Source organism: Leucopleurus acutus (assembly GCF_964270905.1).
Source record: "Leucopleurus acutus genome assembly, chromosome: 19".
Classification (NCBI taxonomy): domain Eukaryota; kingdom Metazoa; phylum Chordata; class Mammalia; order Artiodactyla; family Delphinidae; genus Leucopleurus; species Leucopleurus acutus.
The window spans coordinates 29865214-29883108 of record NC_139161.1 but is presented as its reverse complement, the minus strand read 5'-3'; the positions used below and the strand labels follow the sequence as shown (position 1 = coordinate 29883108).

The 17895-nt window shown below is 36.6% G+C and overlaps 1 protein-coding gene across 1 annotated transcript in view; it reads left to right on the top strand.

Annotated features, from left to right (window-relative positions):
- The window catches only part of RAD51C (RAD51 paralog C), a gene marked incomplete at its 5' end in the record, with an annotated part of 31863 nt that extends 16023 nt beyond the window's left edge, over positions 1 to 15840 (top strand). The window contains 4 exons of the mRNA XM_082860293.1: positions 5623 to 5689; positions 6401 to 6461; positions 13049 to 13109; positions 14563 to 15840. Of these exons, the coding sequence (XP_082716419.1) occupies positions 5623 to 5689; positions 6401 to 6461; positions 13049 to 13109; positions 14563 to 14679 (306 nt within the window). The 3' untranslated portion in view covers positions 14680 to 15840. The remainder of the gene's footprint in view (positions 1 to 5622; positions 5690 to 6400; positions 6462 to 13048; positions 13110 to 14562) is intronic.
- Positions 15841 to 17895: the final 2055 nt, after the last annotated feature.

The following is a 17895-nucleotide window of genomic DNA, read 5'->3' as shown; positions in this document are numbered from 1 at the left end:
TTCATCTTTTCTGATTAAAAAAGTAATCTAGGGAGTTCCCTGGTGGTCTAGTGGTTAGGATTCCAGGCTTTCACTGCCATGGCCTGATTGGGGAACTGATATCCTGCAAGCTGTGCTGCACGGCTCAGCCAAAAAAAAAAAAAAAGTAATCTAAATAACAACATGGAATACTATGCAGTGTTTAAGAAGAGTAATGTAAATATACATGCACTAACATGGAAGAAGATATATCCAGATATATGAGTAAGTGAAAAAATTCAACTTACATAATAATATATTTAGTGTGATCCCAATTTTTTTTTTTTTTGCGGTACACGGGCCTCTCACTGTTGTGGCCTCTCCCGTTGTGGAGCAGAGGCTCCTGACGCGCAGACTCAGTGGCCAGGGCTCACGGGTCTAGCCACTCTGCGGCATGTGGGATCTTCCCGGACCGGGGCACAAACCCGTGTCCCCTGCATCAGCAGGCAGACTCTCAACCACTGCGCCACCAGGGAAGCCCTGTGATCCCAATTTTTGAAGAAAACAGAAGTTATATATGTGCATTTATATTTATACATATGAAGAAAAAGATCTGAAAGGACCAAAACATTTACAGTAGCTACTTCTAGAGGTAGGACTTTGTGGGTTGAGTGTATACTTTCTCCTCTTAGTTTATAAATTCTTCCTTACTTGATTTTTAATTTCCCAATTAGCATCTATAGAAGCATGTATGACCTTTGCTAATAAGTACATTTTACAATTTTAAGTTATATTTGCTTGCTGTAAAAAAAGTTTTAAGCAATCGAAAGTGTAGAAAGTAAGCAATTATATTATCTATTACCCAGAGTTGATTATTGTTGAGTTTGTTGTATATATTTTTCCAAACTTATTCTGTGTAAACATATACATATTTTTTAAGTGAAATCATATTAAAATCAATCAAGCAAACAGTTGTTTTGTACTTAATATACTATGAACCTCTTCCCATACATACTACTTTATAAATGTACCTTACCTTAACATCTGTATAGTATTCTACTGTATGGTTGTGGCATAGTTTTTTAACCACCTCTCTCTTTATTGATCGTCTTTAAAGTTAGCTCCAGTGTTTCACCGTGTAAAACACCATGTAAAACACTGGAGTCAACAACCTTATATATGCTTCTTTGTCCGTGTGTCCAGTCATTTCTGAAAGTGTTAAGCCAGTGAGATATCCCTATTTTTAAACTTTTTGTAATATATTATCAAATTGCCCTCAGAAAGCGTATCCCAAAGTATATTCTCTACAACAATGAATGGGAATCTTTTCTTTTTTTTTTTAGTTCAGTGGGAAAAAGATAGAATTTTATTTATTTTGTTGATTTGAATAGTATAAAGAACTCCCATATAACCTTTCCCAAGGTTTGCGTTTTCATTCTTATTCTCTCTCCCCACTCTCTTTCTATACATACACAAACACACACACAGAGTTTATGTATATATTTTTCTGAACACTTTGAAAAGAGTTGCATATATCATATCCTTTTATCTGACAATATTCAGTGTGTATTTCCTAAGAACAAGAAATATTCTCACATGTGTCCACAGTATAGTTATCAAATGTAGGAAATTTAATATTGATACAGCACTTTAGTATATAATCCATATTCCTGTTCTGTCAATTATCCCAATGATGTCCTTCACAGCAAATTTTTCCCGTTCTTTTTGCCAACTGGAATCGCATATTGCCTTTAGATGTTGTATCTCTTTAGTTGCCTTTCTTTGTTTTTGTGACATTGCTGTATTGAAGAATAGAAGCCAGTGATTTTAGAGATTATCTCTTAATTTTGGGTTTCTGTGGGGACTTCCCTGGCCGTCCAGTGGTTAAGACTCCATGCTCCCAATGCAGGGGCACAGGTTCAATCCCTGGTTGGGGAACTAAGATCCCACATGCCACATGGCTTGGCAAAAAAAAAAAAGTTACAATTTTGGGTTTCTGTGATGTTTCCTCTTGATTAGATTCCAATTATACTTTTTTTCTAAAATAGAAGATAGACTTTTTTTTGAGATATTTTGATTTACAATATTATGTTAATTTCATGTGTATAACATGCATGAGAATTCTTGTTTTCCCACTTCTTTACCAACTTTGAGTCTTTTAAGTCTTTGCAGACTGATATGGAGAGAGTCCTTCTAGAGATGCATTTATTTGATTATTATCAGAAAAAAATTTAACAGCTCTATTAGATATAATTAACATAGCATAAAATTAACCCTTTTAAATCATAGTTCAGTGCTTTTTAGTATATTTGCAGAGTTGTGCAACCATCACAGCTATCTAATTTTAGAACATTTCCGTCACCCCCAAAAAGAATTCCCTTACCCATTAACCATCATTCCCCATTGCACCCTCCCTTCAGCCACTAACAACAACTAGTCTGCTTTCTGTCTCTATGGATTTGTCTTTTTGGATATTTTATATAAATAGAATCATACAATATGTGGTCTTTTATGTCTGGCTTCTTTTTTTTTTTTTTTTTGCACTGTATGAGGGCCTCTCACTGTCGTGGCCTCTCCCGTTGCAGAGCACAGGCTCCGGATGCGCAGGCTCAGTGGCCATGGCCCGTGGGCCCAGCCGCTCCGCGGCATGTGGGATCTTCCCAGACCGGGGCATGAACCCGTGTCCCCTGCATTGGCAGGCAGACTCTCAACCACTGCACCACCAGGGAAGCCCACAGAAGTATTTTTAAAGCAGTGAAGTTTATAATTTTAAAGTGATTATTACTTCACTATTTTTTTTTAATTAATTAATTTATTTATTTTTGGCTGCGTTGGGTCTTCCTTGCTGCGCGCGGACTTTCTCTAGTTGCGTTGCTGTGCATGGACTTCTCATTGCGGTGGCTTCTCCCGTTGTGGAGCACCAGCTCTAGGCGTGCAGGCTCAGTAGTTGTGGCGCTCGGGCCTAGTTGCTCCGTGGTATGTGGGATCTTCCCAGACCAGGGCTCGGACCCTTGTTCCCTGCATTGGCATGCAGATTCTTAACCACTGCGCCACCAGGGAAGTCCCCACTTCACTATTTTAAGACCCATTTTTTTTTTTTTTTTTTAATTTTTTATTTATTTATTTTTGGCTGTGTTGGGTCTTCGTTGCTGCATGCGGATTTTCTCTAGTTGTGGCTTGCGGGCTCTAGAGCGCAGGCTCAGTAGTTGTGGCACACAGGCTCAGTTGCCTCGCGGCAAGTGGGATCTTCCCGGACCAGGGCTCGAACCCATGTCCTCTGCAATGGTAGGTGGATTCTTAACCACTGCACCACCAGGGAAGCCCAAGACCCATTCTTTTTTAATTTCTTTCGCCGTGCTGCGCAGCTTGCGGGATCTCAATTCCCCGACCAGGGATTGAACCCCGAGCCATGGCAGTGAAAGCCCATAATCCTATCCACTAGTCCACTAGGGAACTCCCAAGACTCATTCTTTAGGAGCTTGGAGTAATCACACAGTAATTTTCATTTATGTCATGGTAAACCCAACATTTTTGCAGAAATACTGTTAATTATAAGTATATGCTAACAATGCAAATTCTTATTTTGGGATTTTGAACAACTAGTAAGCCAGTATGTCTATTTACAATTTCCTCAAGATGTGTAATGGATAATGTGTAAGATGTGTAATATTCTCTAAGCCAATGCTGTCTGGTAGAGCTTTCTACAAAGAAGAAAATGCTCAGGACTTCCCTGGTGACACAGTAGTTTAGAATCCACCTGCCAATGCAGGGTACACGGGTTTGATCCCTGGCCTGAGAAGATCCCACATGTCATGGAGCAACTAAGCCTGTGTGCCACAACTACTGAGCCTGTGCTCTAGAGCCCACAAGCCACAACTACTGAGCCCACGTGCCGCAGCTACTGAAGCCTGCGCGCCTAGAGCCTGTGCTCTGCAACAGGAGAAACCACCGCAATGAGAAGCCCACCTACCGCAATGAGGAGTAGCCCCCGCTCGCTGCAACTAGAGAAAGCCTGAACACAGCAACAAAGACCCAATGCAACCAAAAAAAGAAAAAAAGATGAAAATGCTCAGTCTGATATAGTAGTTCCATGGGTGTTGAGCACTTGAAATGTGGCTAATGCTGCAGAGGAAGTGAATTTCTAATTTTAATTAATTTAGTTTTAAAAAGCTATATGTGGCTCATGGCTGCAGAATTGAATAGTGCACCTTTAACCAAAAAGTGTTGGTGTAAGTAAATATCCCAGTTGCTAAAGATTAAACACTTGACAGTGTGTAAAGAGTATTGTTCAACATGTTGTGGATGCCAGTAAGACATATATTTTAGTGAATTACCAATTTAAATTCCTGCTTAGCTTGTTCTGAGATACCTGGAATAAGGTAACACATGGGAAAACCACTATGGCACTTAAGGGGAGAGGAACTAAGAGGAAGTGCTGTCATCCAGTTTGTGCTTGACTGAGATCTAGATGGATCACAGATTTCTCCTTTGTAGATAAACAGAAACTTTAGGGTGTTGACCACTGTGGTGGGAACAGCCAAACAGCCTTTTCTTTTCAGTTTTCTTAAGAAATAGATGACTTTTTTAGAGTAGGTATCTTTTCTTATTGCTTTTCTTAGAAGTTCTTTATCAGTTTCAGCTTGAAGTAGTATCTGTCTTATTTCTGGAGGGAAGATCTGTATTGGAACAATATTTAAAATAACCATTTCTGGAGAATTTTAGATGAGAAGGTGCCAGATAATCTGACTTTTACTATATTAAGGTAGCCTTAAACACTTTCTTTATCTCTACTCTAAAATTACTATCTTTCGGTACTTCCCCGGAGGTCCAGTGGTTAAGACTCCGTGCTTCCACTGCAGGGGGCACGAATTCGATCCCTGGTTGAGGAACTAAGATCCCGCATGCCATGCGGTGTGGCCAAAGAATAAGTAAATAAAATAAAATTACTATCTTTCTAAACATGGAATCTTTTCTATAGCCCACTATTTAATCCAAAAGAATTAGCAATATTTTTAGCCTTGAGGGCATCTATGAGTAAGGCAACACCTATATCTCTATTACCAGCAGACTAGCATAGTCATAATTTTTGGGTCAGTTGATCTGTTACTGGGTTTTATCTTTTTCCAGTTCTTCTATTATACTGTGCTCTCTTTATGATTTTAGATCTCTTCTCATAATTCTTTGCCTCAGTTTTTTTTTTCTGTAAAATCATAAATGGTAATACTGTCTCTCCCCTAAAAGTATAAATATTGAGTTATTTATTAAGGATTTTATATTCCTTTGAGTAAATATATTCTAGAGAGGCAACAGTGGTAAAGAACACAGATTCCCATGTTTCCTGTGCTCCTAGTTACGAAGTTTTTACACATGGTCTCTTTAGACCTTTATGTATTATCTACTATATTTTTTTTCTTCCATTATCACAATAAGAACTTCTTTGTTCTAGTCTGTTAAAAAATGTTTTATATTCTGTAGAATCATGTATTCAGATAATTTTACTCATTTTTATGGGTAATATCTAAAAAATATATGAGAAAAGTTTTCATTACCTACATATATCTTTCTTTAAATTAGATTATATTCAGAATACTAAAATCACGTGACTATTTACTTGATAAATTTGGGAGGAGACTCACCTAATTTTCTCACATTTTGTTTTTGTAGGTAATTTTAACCAATCAGATGACAACAAAGATTGATAAAAATCAGGCCTTGCTGGTTCCTGCACTGGGTAGGCAATTAATCAAATAAACATTTTTAGTTAAATACATTTTTTTCTACCTCTTTCATTTGATGCTTGTTGAGTACTGTAAGCTCCATGAAAGTAGAGAAGACTGTCTTATTCACTGATAAATCTTAGTGTGGAGCACAGTGCCTTTAGATACTGACTCATCCTTTCAGTTGTTTAACATTACTGAGCATCTACTCTCTGGCAACTCTTGTGTCAGGTACTTAGCATATAAATATTCATAAGATGACTCCCTCAGAAAGCGCAGTCTTAGGAGGAGTGGTGAATCCATTTAAATACAAATCAAACTGTAATGAATAGGCTTATGACTCTAACCTTACTCGTGGCTTTGTTAGAACACAGTGCTTCAAGGTTTATTTGAACTAAAATCTTCAAGAATATTCTGTCAGAGCTTTTGCTTTTCTTCTGGTGGTCTGAAATATGTTAGTAAGCCTGCTGATAAGGAAGATTGACAAATATGTTGACTCAAACTACAAAGTTTTCTAAAAGCAAATAGAGGATAGTGATAATGATCTGCAGTATTGCCACAGATAGGTGAAAATCTATTAATCTCAGGATGTTACCCATGTACCAGGTTTTTTGAAACCAGATATACTTTTGTTATGTTAAATTAAGCAAAGTAAAACTGTATTTGGTCAGAGGCATTCTGAGAGACTTATAACTCAGTCAGTTACCATGTTCTTTTTCCCTCAGGGGAAAGTTGGGGGCATGCTGCTACAATACGACTAATCTTTCACTGGGACCAGAAGCAAAGGTCAGTATAGAAATAAGTTAAAAATTCTGAGTATTGGGTTAATTACACTGAACATTTATCAGTTTCTTAGAGCTAGTCCAGTGGATGAGATCTACAGTGCCCCATGAACTAAAGCTTTTGTTGCCTTCATTACCTAGAGCAAACATAGAAACATGTTGTTATACTGCACATTTAACTACCTAGGAAATTCTTCGGAATATTGAAATGATGGGGTGCTCCTGAAATGAGTAGGTGGCCAAAGAATGCTACCTTCTAAAGCTCTTTGAAATCAAGTACCATTTATTAACCATGCAGAGGGAGGTAGGTACTCTGTGTTCCTGGAAGGGATTGAAAGAAGAGTAAAATCAGGACAAAAGGAAAACTTTTGAGGTTATGTGGAAAATAGGATGGTTTTTCTTAGTTTGTTAATATATTTCCTGTGTGAAATTGTGTCTGTTTTTGTTTTCTTTTATATTTTCCTGTCCTACTTTTATTATCCAGTTACTTACTTGCCTTTCACAAGTATTGTTCTTTAAAATAAAACTGTGGCAGCATGAAACCTTTGTTTTTAAAGCTGCTGAGCAAGTGAACAAACCACCTTTCATTTTTTTTAAATAGGCAATTGAAAGCCGTGGAGTCTTTTATTCTATACTTCTAGAAACGTCAGATTTATGCCAACATCTCTGCTTTGAAGTTAATTGGTATAACCTAGAGAACTTGGTTTGGAAATACTCCAATAAAATATAGGGAAATTGAGACAGCATGTGGGCAAAAATGGAAAAAAGGATTGCTTAAAGATATATTGGGTCTGGTCAGAGATACTATCTATTTCTTTTTCTGCATTTCTTCATTCTTGTACAAAGTGAAAAAAATCAAGCCTGACCAAGTTAGGTTTTACTGACCCTGAGCTCATAGCTGACCCTATTATATTTGTATACATCTTTTATAACTAGTTAATGTAGTTTGTGTCTCTTTTAAAGCTGGCATTTCCAAAGACCTCAGGTAACTTTTTTCCTCCATAATACATAGTGCTTTACATTCAACTCCCATCCCTCCAATTCTGTAAATAAGTCATTGTGTACTGGATTCACAAAAGCAATTCTTTTCTCAGCAACAAACCCTATTGTAAAGATTGGCAGCAGTTCTCCAGATGAGAGTCTTTTGAACATATCGCTTATATTTTCCCAGATTTAGGTTTCTGGAAAGCACATCCCACTATTTAAGTGTTATTAGAAGTTCCCCTTGAGCTAGTATACAGTAGTAGTCTTCCACTATTATTCTAGTATTACATACTCACTAATAGAATACATCTAAGAAGTGAGAAAAATAATAGGAGCAGAGAAAGATGTTTCTTTCATCTTTTTATGCATTCGTCAGAAGGAGAAGTTTGCTGCCTTTGTCAAATTCTAGAAGTTAGCATTGGTTAGGCACCCATGAGATCAGAAAATCATGCTTACTTTCTTAAGAGTTAACCATTTTATGACTTCAGCTTCTTACTAATCTTTCCCAAGAAATTAGTGGCGTAGAACACTGACATTGAATAGATAGATTTAGGGGAAATGTGCAGTTCTATTAATTTTTACCTGTATTCCATACTATCATTTTAATAAGTGCTTGCTTGTGCTAGGTATTTAACTGGGCACCTTGTATACAACATTTCATATAATCCCTTCAACAACTATTTAAAAAAATTAAATATAGTTGATATACACTATTATGGAAGTTACAGGTATACAGTATAGTGATTCACAATTTTTAAAGGTTATGCTCCATTTATAGTTATTATAAAATATTGGCTATATTTGCTGTGTTGTATAGTGTATCCTTGTAGCTTATTTTATACATAGTAGTTTGTACCTCTTAATCCCCTACTCCTGTATTGCCCGCTCCTTCTCCCCACTGGTAACCACTAATTTATTCTCTATATCTGTGAGTCCTTCAATAACTCTTAGAAAACGCTGTACCAATTATCACTAGCAGTGAGAAGATCAAGGCACAGAAAGATTAAAAAGTAGTAAATAATAGCTACTATTTTTTTAATATTTATTAACTGTTCTTTATTATGCTAAGTGCTCTGTGTATGTATATATATAATTTCATTTTATTTTCCAAATAACTATGAAATAGGTGGTAGTATCCACATTTTTTAGCTGACTTTATAATAGAGTCCATTCCTTTTCTCCTATAATTGCTGTTTCTAGAATGTTATTATATTATTGCATTGATTGCCAGCGAATCTGAAGGTATAGCTCTTATCCTCCTTTTTAGGTAAAAACCTTTTCTCCAAACTGCTTTTTTCCCTAGGCTGTAGATATATGATAAGTAATGTACATACTTTATAGAATCAGAATAAGTTGACCTCATTTAATAAAATCAACATAGTTTTGTTCTTCATTGTTTGAAATCTGATATCTTTAAGTTATTAAAGTTGTATGAAATCTTGTATGTGTTTTAAAATTTAGTTTACCTTGAAAGGATGGAAATAGAAACTCATGCTGGGGGAAAATAGTTATAAAAATGAACACTTATAGTTTGAGCAGAAAACTAAAGACCTTGACTAGCCAAATTTACATGGAGAATTGAATTTAAGTGTTCCGCCTCATGCCCCAGTCCCCATCTTCACTAGAAACGCCTGATTTTTACCCTTTGATTAATAATGGAATAACATTCCAATAGTTATTAAGAGAAATACTTTTGTCTCTGTCCGGTATGTTGTGTGGGTTTTCCTCCAGTTTGCATATTCATGATAAGATGAGGCCAAGATTGTTCAGAATTATACCACTGTTTGCCAAGGAGATCTGGTGGTAGAGTGGAGTAATACATCAACACCCCCGCGCAGTGTTTCATATGTGTCTCAGTTTTAAAGCACAAATTGTGCTTCTGTCTTGTTTCTTCCTGACCTAAACTATGTAGTTCAGCCATATGTTAAGCTTCATCTCAGCTGGGGCCATGAGCCAAGTTATTCTTTGGTTTAGTTTGTTGTTTAAAAAGATCTCTTGAGGGCTTCCCTGGTGACGCAGTGGTTGAGAGTCCGCCTGCCGATGCAGGGGACACGGGTTCGTGCCCCGGTCCAGGAAGATCCCATATGCCGCGGAGTGGCTGGGCCTGTGGGCCATGGCCGCTGAGCCTGCACATCCGGAGCCTATGCTCCACAACGGGAGAGGCCACAGCAGTGAGAGGCCCGCGTACCACACACACACAAAAAATCTCTTGAGATGCAGACGTGAAATATAAATTTTATTTTTACCTAGAAATTTGAGGAAGATTTTCAACCTTAATACTTAATGCCCATTTGATGTTAGGATTATTAATAAACATATAAATGCTTCTTAAAATCTTATTTGCTTTTAATAATTTTCTCAGAAAAGTTGGATGTACTGGGTACATTTTTGGACATATGGTGATATGAGGTGATTTAGATACTACTTTTTCAGAAGGTTAGCTAATTTTTGTTTCATTGAATCAAAAAGTGTGATTTTTTTTTTGGGCTTCCCTGGTGGCGCAGTGGTTGAGAGTCCGCCTGCCAATGCAGGGGACACGGGTTCGTGCCCCGGTCCGGGAAGATCCCACATGCCGCGGAGCGGCTGGGCCCGTGAGCCATGGCCGCTGAGCCTGCGCGTCCGGAGCCTGTGCTCCGCAACGGGAGAGGCCACAACAGTGAGAGGCCCGCATACCGCAAAACAAACAAAACAAAAACAAAAGTGTGATTTTTTTAATAAGATAGATTTAAATACTCCATGCCTCTTTTTTCTGTTTTATTTTGCGTTAAAGATAGACCATCAGCCCTAAAGCATTGTAAAAGTTGATGATTTCACTCCCTAACACAATTATTCTTATATTACATATTACTTAACAGTTATTTTATTTATGCAGACAGTTGCTATTACAAAGATATGACATTTTGGATTCTTCTATTCTCATCCTGAAAGAACAAACCTAAAAGCTAATGGATGATGGTCTCTGATTGCTTCTCTTTTGAATTATGCCTGAGTAGGGGCCAATTTCAAAATTAAGAGAGTACCATCATAAACCAAGATGTCTTTTTGAATTATTTTTGAAAACAAATCAACATTATATGACATTTAAAGAAATGATCCGTTTAACTCTGAGAGGCTATGATTTTTCTCTAAGTTAGAATCCTTATTTTGTACAGTTATATCAGTTGTTTAAAATTGTGGTAAAGTAGGGAATTCCCTGGCGTCCAGTGGTTAGGACTCTGCACTTCCACTGTAGGGGGGCACAGGTTCGATCCCTGCTCAGGGAACTAAGATCCTGCATTCTGCGTGCTGCGGCCAAAAAAAAAATTGTGGTAAAGTATAGGTAACATAAAATTTACCATTTTAACCATTTAAGTGTACGATTCTGTGGCATGAAGTGCACTCATATTATTTTACAGTCATCACCACCATCCATCTCCAGACCTTTTTCATCTTCCCAAACTGAAACTCCATGCTTATTAAATACTAATTCCCCATCCTCCCCTCCTACCAGCCCCTGGGAACCACCATTCTACCTTCTGTCTCTATGAATTTGACTTCTCTAGGCACCTCATATAAGCAGAAGCATACAATATTGGTCCTTTTGTGACTGGCTTTATTTGACTTAGCGTAAAGTCTTTAAGGTTCATTGTAGCATATGTCAGAATTCCTTTCCTTTTTAAGACTGAGCAATATTCCATGGTGTGTATATACCACCTTTTGTTTATCCATTCATTCATCTGTCAGACACTTGGGTTGCTTCTACCTTTTAGCTATTGTGAAAAAATTATATCAGTTTTAAAGTAATTTTTAAAAGACACTTTAAAAGTTTTTGCTTAGGGACTTCCCTGGCGGTCCAGTGATTAAGACCCCATGCTTCCACTGCAGGGGGCGCGGGTTTGATCCCTGGTCAGGGAACTAAGATCCCACATGCCACATGGTGCGGCCAAAAAAAAAAAATTGTTTTTTCTTATACAGTTGACCAGTGAACAACAAGGGTTTGAATTGCATGGGTCTACTTATAGGCAGATTTTTCTCAATAAATGTAGTATCTGTATTTTCATTTTACAGATCTTTTAAATGTGGGGAAGAGTTTTTTTGTGTTCAATTAGAGATCAGAGTATGTGGAGTTAAAAGAGCTAGGGTTTGAGTCCTGATTCTATCTAAACTGTTTCAGCTTCCTGCCCTTGGGTGACTCATTTATCAATTCCTTTGTTTTTGAAGCAGAGTATTTGGATTTTGGACTGCACAGGGTTGGTGCCCCTAACCCCTGCATTGTTCAAGGGTCAACTGTATTTGTTGCTGTTACGGTATTTGAGCATAGTTAATAAGAGTTTAGAATTTTATTTCTCAACTACTTTCAGCTTTCAGTTTTATATTATTTACTTTGTAGAGTACACAATAAAATCATACCTAAACAGACCTTGTCCTGTTTTGACAGCGATTTTTCTGAACATAAGCATTTTGAAAGAATGTGTTTTCCTAGATTATTTGTATTCGTATAATATGAGTATGTGTTCCTCATTTAAATACCAAGAAATTGTCTTAATAATTCCATTATAACACGTAAAAAAATACACAAGTACTGTAGAAAATTTGAAAGATGTAGATAACTAAACAAAAAAACAACTTTTACCTTGTAACAACAACTTAACTTTTTGATTGTAGTTTTTTTTGGTTTTGTTTGTTTTAATATTTATTTTGGCTGCGCCAGATCTTAGTTGCAGCATGCATGTGGGATCTAGTTCCCCGACCAGGGATCGAACCCAGACCCCCTGCATTGGGAGCATGGAGTCTTACCCACTGGACCACCAGGGAAGTCCCTTTGATTGTAGTCTTTTAGTAATTTTTCTATATAATGTATATGTACAAACATTCATAAATGTGGGCTCATACAGTATAACTTATACTTCATATATTATTAATATTTTCCAATCTCATTAAATATTTTCTTCCACTTTATTTTCTTAAGTGTAAATAGCATCTTGTCATGTATAAAATAATTTATTTGAATCAGTCATTGGCCTTTTTGGTTGTTTTAAAATTTCACTTATGTAAACAAATCTATTGTGGTTTTTTTTGGTTTTTTTAAAATTTATTTTTATTTTATTTTTGTCTATGTTGGGTCTTTGTTGCTGCACGCGGGCTTTCCCTAGTTGCGGCGAGCGGGGGCTATTCTTCGTTGCAGTGCGCGGGCTTCTCACTGCAGTGGAGCCTGGGCTCTAGGCGCGTGGGCTTCAGTAGTTGTGGCACACGGGCTCCGTAGTTGTGGCTCGTGGCTGTAGAGCACAGGCTCAGTAATTGTGGCGCATGGGCTTATTTGCTCCGCGGCATGTGGGATCTTCCCAGACCAAGGCTCGAACCCGTGTCCCCTGCATTGGCAGGCGGATCCTTAACCACTGTGCCACCGGGGAAGCCCGTATTGTTATTATATGTAATAATTATTACATGTATACATATAGCTCTTGTTCTAAGGGAGTATTTTTGATATTTCTTTGCTTTCTGTGTTCTTAGCGAACAAAATAATAGAATTATAGTAAAAAACTATGAATTTAAATTATTAAATCAGTTGTCTGAACTAATTAATTAAGATCATGTGTTTGTGTATATTTATTCTTTTTCTTTAAGCAGGTTGGCAACATTGTACAAATCACCAAGCCAGAAGGATGCTACAGTACTATTTCAAATCACAGTCAGTATTATTTGGTTAGAGTGGGATTTTGGTGTTAGTGGGCAGTAATTATCTCAAGAGAGCGTTTACAAATTGCTTCTGTTAACTTCTGTAGGCAGCAAGCATATTTGAGGACAGCTTTTGACGCTTAGAACATTATCCCCAAAATAGTAGTATATGTAAGAATTCTCTAGTCACAATTAAACTGAAATTTATTCTTAAGAACAGAGGAAATACTTATTTATAGGGGAGTGTGTTCCGTGCCATGTGTAATGTCAGGATATTAGATTTTTAAAGTGAAAGTCGTTAAAGATTTTCAGAAAAGAAAAAAATACCAGCATTACTCATTTTGATAGATCTATCATAGTCATCAAATATATCCCACTTTTTTCTTTTTTTATTGAAGTATAGTTGATATGTAAAATTATGTAAGTTACACGTGTACATTATAGTGATTCACAATTTTTAAAGGTTATACTCCATTTATAGTTATTGTAAAATACTGGCTATATTCCCCATGTTGTACAATAATATCCTTGTAGTTTATTTTATGCATAGTGTTGTAGTTTGTACATCTCAATCCCCTACCTCATTATTGCCCCTCCCCACTTTCCTCTTCCCACTGGTGACCACTAGTTTGTTCTCTGTATCTGTAAGTCTGCTTCTTTTTTGTTGTATTCGCTAGTTTCTTGTTTTTTTTTAGATTCCACATATAAGTGAAATATATCCCACTTTAAAGTGTTAATTTTCCTGTAATTTTACATCATAGAAAATAAATTTTTGGCTAAAATAATGCATATTTATCAATAGTGTTGAATCAGATATATTCTTAGCGTCTCATTTTTTAAGGACAAAAACAGAAATAGAAGGAGATTCTGAAACTGAATTATCTACTTAGTCTTTGCACTGCCCAGGTGCATTTAAAGTATCTAATCGGGACATTTTATTTTAGAGTATTTATTTTTATTGGGGTATAGTTGTTTTACAATGTTGTGTTAGTTTCTGTTGTACAGCGAAGTGGAGTTCCCTGTGCTATACAGCAGGTTCTCATTAGTTATCTGTTTTATACATATTAGTGTATATATGTCAATCCCAATCTCCCAATTCATTAGAGTATTTAATTGTGAAAATATTTCTAAAGTACCTAAGTAATTAGTGCATGTTAATTCCTTTCACCTCTTCTAATAGAGCCACTGTAAAGTTTGTTAGGATTGACTTTTAGAGAAGATTTTTATAATGTACTATATTTCTGTGTATGTGTATGTATAAGTAAAGACATACACATACTCTAGATAAAAGTTACCCTATTATAGCCCTGGCTGTCTTTGAGGTTTATCCTCTTCATTCACAGTGGTTGATAACTTTTATCCCAAGAATAAAGTAGCTCTTTTATCAATTACTTTAAAATATTTGGAAGACCAGTTGTTATTTTAGATGTTCTTAAAGCATACTTGTATATTTTTTCATTTTGCAGCCTCAGGGATTTAGAGATGCTGTTGTTGCTACTGCATGTTCATTGCAAACAGAAGGTTCATTGAATATCCGGAAGCGGTCACGGGACTCAGACGAAGAAAAGGAATCCAAAGACTAGTCTCAGAGTATACATATGTATTGATGCTGTGAGAGATGCAGTGCTTACAAGTAGTAGACTCGTTACTTTAGAATATAAACACTATGGCGTGAATGAATCCAGTGTGTATTAAGTGAATGGTGAATGAATGGATCAGGTCTATATTAAGTGAAAATACTTAACAAATAGGATTCTCTGAAAGAGTTTTTCTAAACTAAGCAGTGTTCTACAGTTGTATTTAACCCTGTTTTCATTTTCAATAACATTCAGTAGAGATGATACAGTTATTGTATTTTGCAAATGTGGAAAGCTGATTGCTTGTGGCCAATCTGAATTTAATATTCAGACTGTTTTCTCCTTTCTTTGCCAATTGCCTAGACATTTCTAGGAAGAAAAGATTTTTTTCACATTCCTATTGTGCTCTCCTCTTTAAACATAGCTTTGATAATTCTTAAAAATGGCATGTTTCTATTATGAAGAAAAGCCAGCACCATGAGTCAGCATATCATTACATTCAGTTTATGAGTAGGATACACATTTTGGATGACCAGTCTGATTTTAGTGACCCCAATCCTAAAATCTAAGTCATTTGTTCATTTTTTAATGTTATTTTGTAACATTAAAGGAAGGACTTTAGAGTTGTTATCCCATCTAGAACATTGACTGGAACATATATCTATGTTGTCAAGTTGATAAGCTCACAGTCATTTATTTCTATATTTTTGAAACATGGTGTGATCCAGTTCTAGGTGTATTGACATTTTTCCTTTGAATAATCTTAATACTGCTTGAATAAATTAAAAATTTGGATTCTTGAGTGGTTTCAAAATTTAAAAATGTTTTGGTACCTGGTTCTTAGTGCTTCTTAATTCATTTACAAAATTTACTTTGACTCCCAGTGGAAGAAAATTATTTAAGTAATTGAATATTATATACCGTGACAACCATATTTTCCAGACTTCAGTGACAGTTGGTATTTCCTGTCCCAGACTGAACACTAAATTCATAAAATTTAAAAAATGTAATTATTCTGTAATTGATTATACATAGACTAACCATAGTTGGCAAGGACTTTTTAAAGAATGAAAATAGGCACTGCTAACAATTATACCAGGACATAAATCAGGACTGTCCCAGGCAAATCAGGCTTATGGTCATCCTAATTATGTAAGACTAATTTCAAATGACTACTTTAGTATAGGATAACTAATTGTAACTATCTTATTTTTGAGCGCTTTAAGGCATATGTTTTTTTTTTTTTTTTTTTTTTTGTGGTACGTGGGCCTCTCACTGTTGTGGCCTTTCCCGTTGCAGAGCACAGGCTCCAGACATGCAGGCTCAGCAGCCATGGCTCACGGGCCCAGCCGCTCTGTGGCATGTGGGATCTTCCCGGGCCGGGGCATGAACCCGCGTCCCCTGCATTGGCAGGCGGACTCTCAACCACTGAGCCACCAGGGAAGCCCCATATGTTTTTATTATAATTAATGCAGTCATTATAAAAAATTACCTGTCATTTTATATTCTATCTACTCAAATCATAACGTCCAGAGAGTAAGGGGGTTGTTAAGTGATAAATATCAGTGTTACCAGGCATCAGATACTGTTAAGAGGTCATTTTATAAAGCATTATAACACTGTACTTTAAAAGAACTATGAGACCCCAAAATGGATTAACGACCTAAATGTAAGGCCAGACACTATCAAACTCTTAGAGGAAAACATAGGCAGAACACTCTGACATAAATCACAACAAGATCCTTTTTGACTCACCTCCTAGAGAAATGGAAATAAAAACAAAAATAAACAAATGGGACCTAATGAAACTTAAAAGCTTTTGCACAGCAAAGGAAACCATAAACAAGACAAAAAGACAAACCTCAGAATGGGAGAAAATATTTGCAAATGAAGCAACTGACTAAGGATTAATCTCCAAAATTTACAAGCAGCTCATGCAGCTCAGTATCAAAAAAACAAACAACCCAATCCAAAAATGGGCAGAAGACCTAAATAAACATTTCTCCAAAGAAGATATACAGATTGCCAACAAACACATGAAAGAATGCTCAACATCATTAATCATTAGAGAAATGCAAATCAAAACTACAATGAGATATCATCTCACACCAGTCAGAATGGCCATCATCAAAAAATCTACAAACAATAAATGCTGGAGAGGGTGTGGAGAAAAGGGAGCCCTCTTGCACTGTTGGTGGGAAAGTAAATTAATACAGCCACTATGGAGAACAGTATGGAGGTGCCTTAAAAAACTAAAAATAGAACTACCATACAACCCAGCAATCCCACTACTGGGCATATACTCTGAGAAAACCATAATTCAAAAAGAGTCATGTACCAAAATGTTCATTGCAGCTCTATTTACAATAGCCAGGACATGGAAGCAACCTAAGTGTCCATCAACAGATGAATGGATAAAGAAGATGTGGCACATATATACAATGGAATATTACTCAGCCATAAAAAGAAGTGAAATTGAGTTATTTGTAGTGAGGTGGATGGACCTAGAGTCTCATACAGAGTGAAGTAAGTCAGAAATACCGTATGCTAACACATATATATGGAATCTAAGGAAAAAAAATGGTCATGGAGGACCGAGGGGCAAGACGTGAATAAAGACACAGACCTACTAGAGAATGGACTTGAGGATATGGGGAGGGGGAGGGGTAAGCTGTGACAAAGAGAGTGGCATGGACATATATACACTACCAAACGTAAAACAGATAGCTAGTGGGAAGCAGCCGCACAGCACAGAGAGATCAGCTCGGTGCTTTGTGACCACCTAGAGGGGTGGGAGGGAGGGAGACACGAGGGAAGAGATATGGGAACATATGTATATGTATAACTGATTCACTTTGTTATAAAGCAGAAACCATTGTAAGGCAATTATATTCTAATAAAGATGTTAAAAAAAATGAGACCCTGAATATTGACAAAGCCAAGTGTATTTTGTTTTGTTTGCAACTCTTTAAATAAAATTTTCATATAGCCTTTCAAAGTTGTGTTGCTGAAAAGATATTTATTTTTCTAGTTATAATATACACTTAGTCCGCTTGGGCTGCAGAAACAAAATACCATAGACTTACACAACAGAATTTTCTCATGGTATTTTCTCAGTGTCCCAGTATGGTCTGGTTCTGGTAAGCGCTGTGGTCCTTGCTTGCAGACAGCTGCCTTCTCACTGTTTGCTCACAAGGACTTTCCTAGGTGAATGCGCAGAGA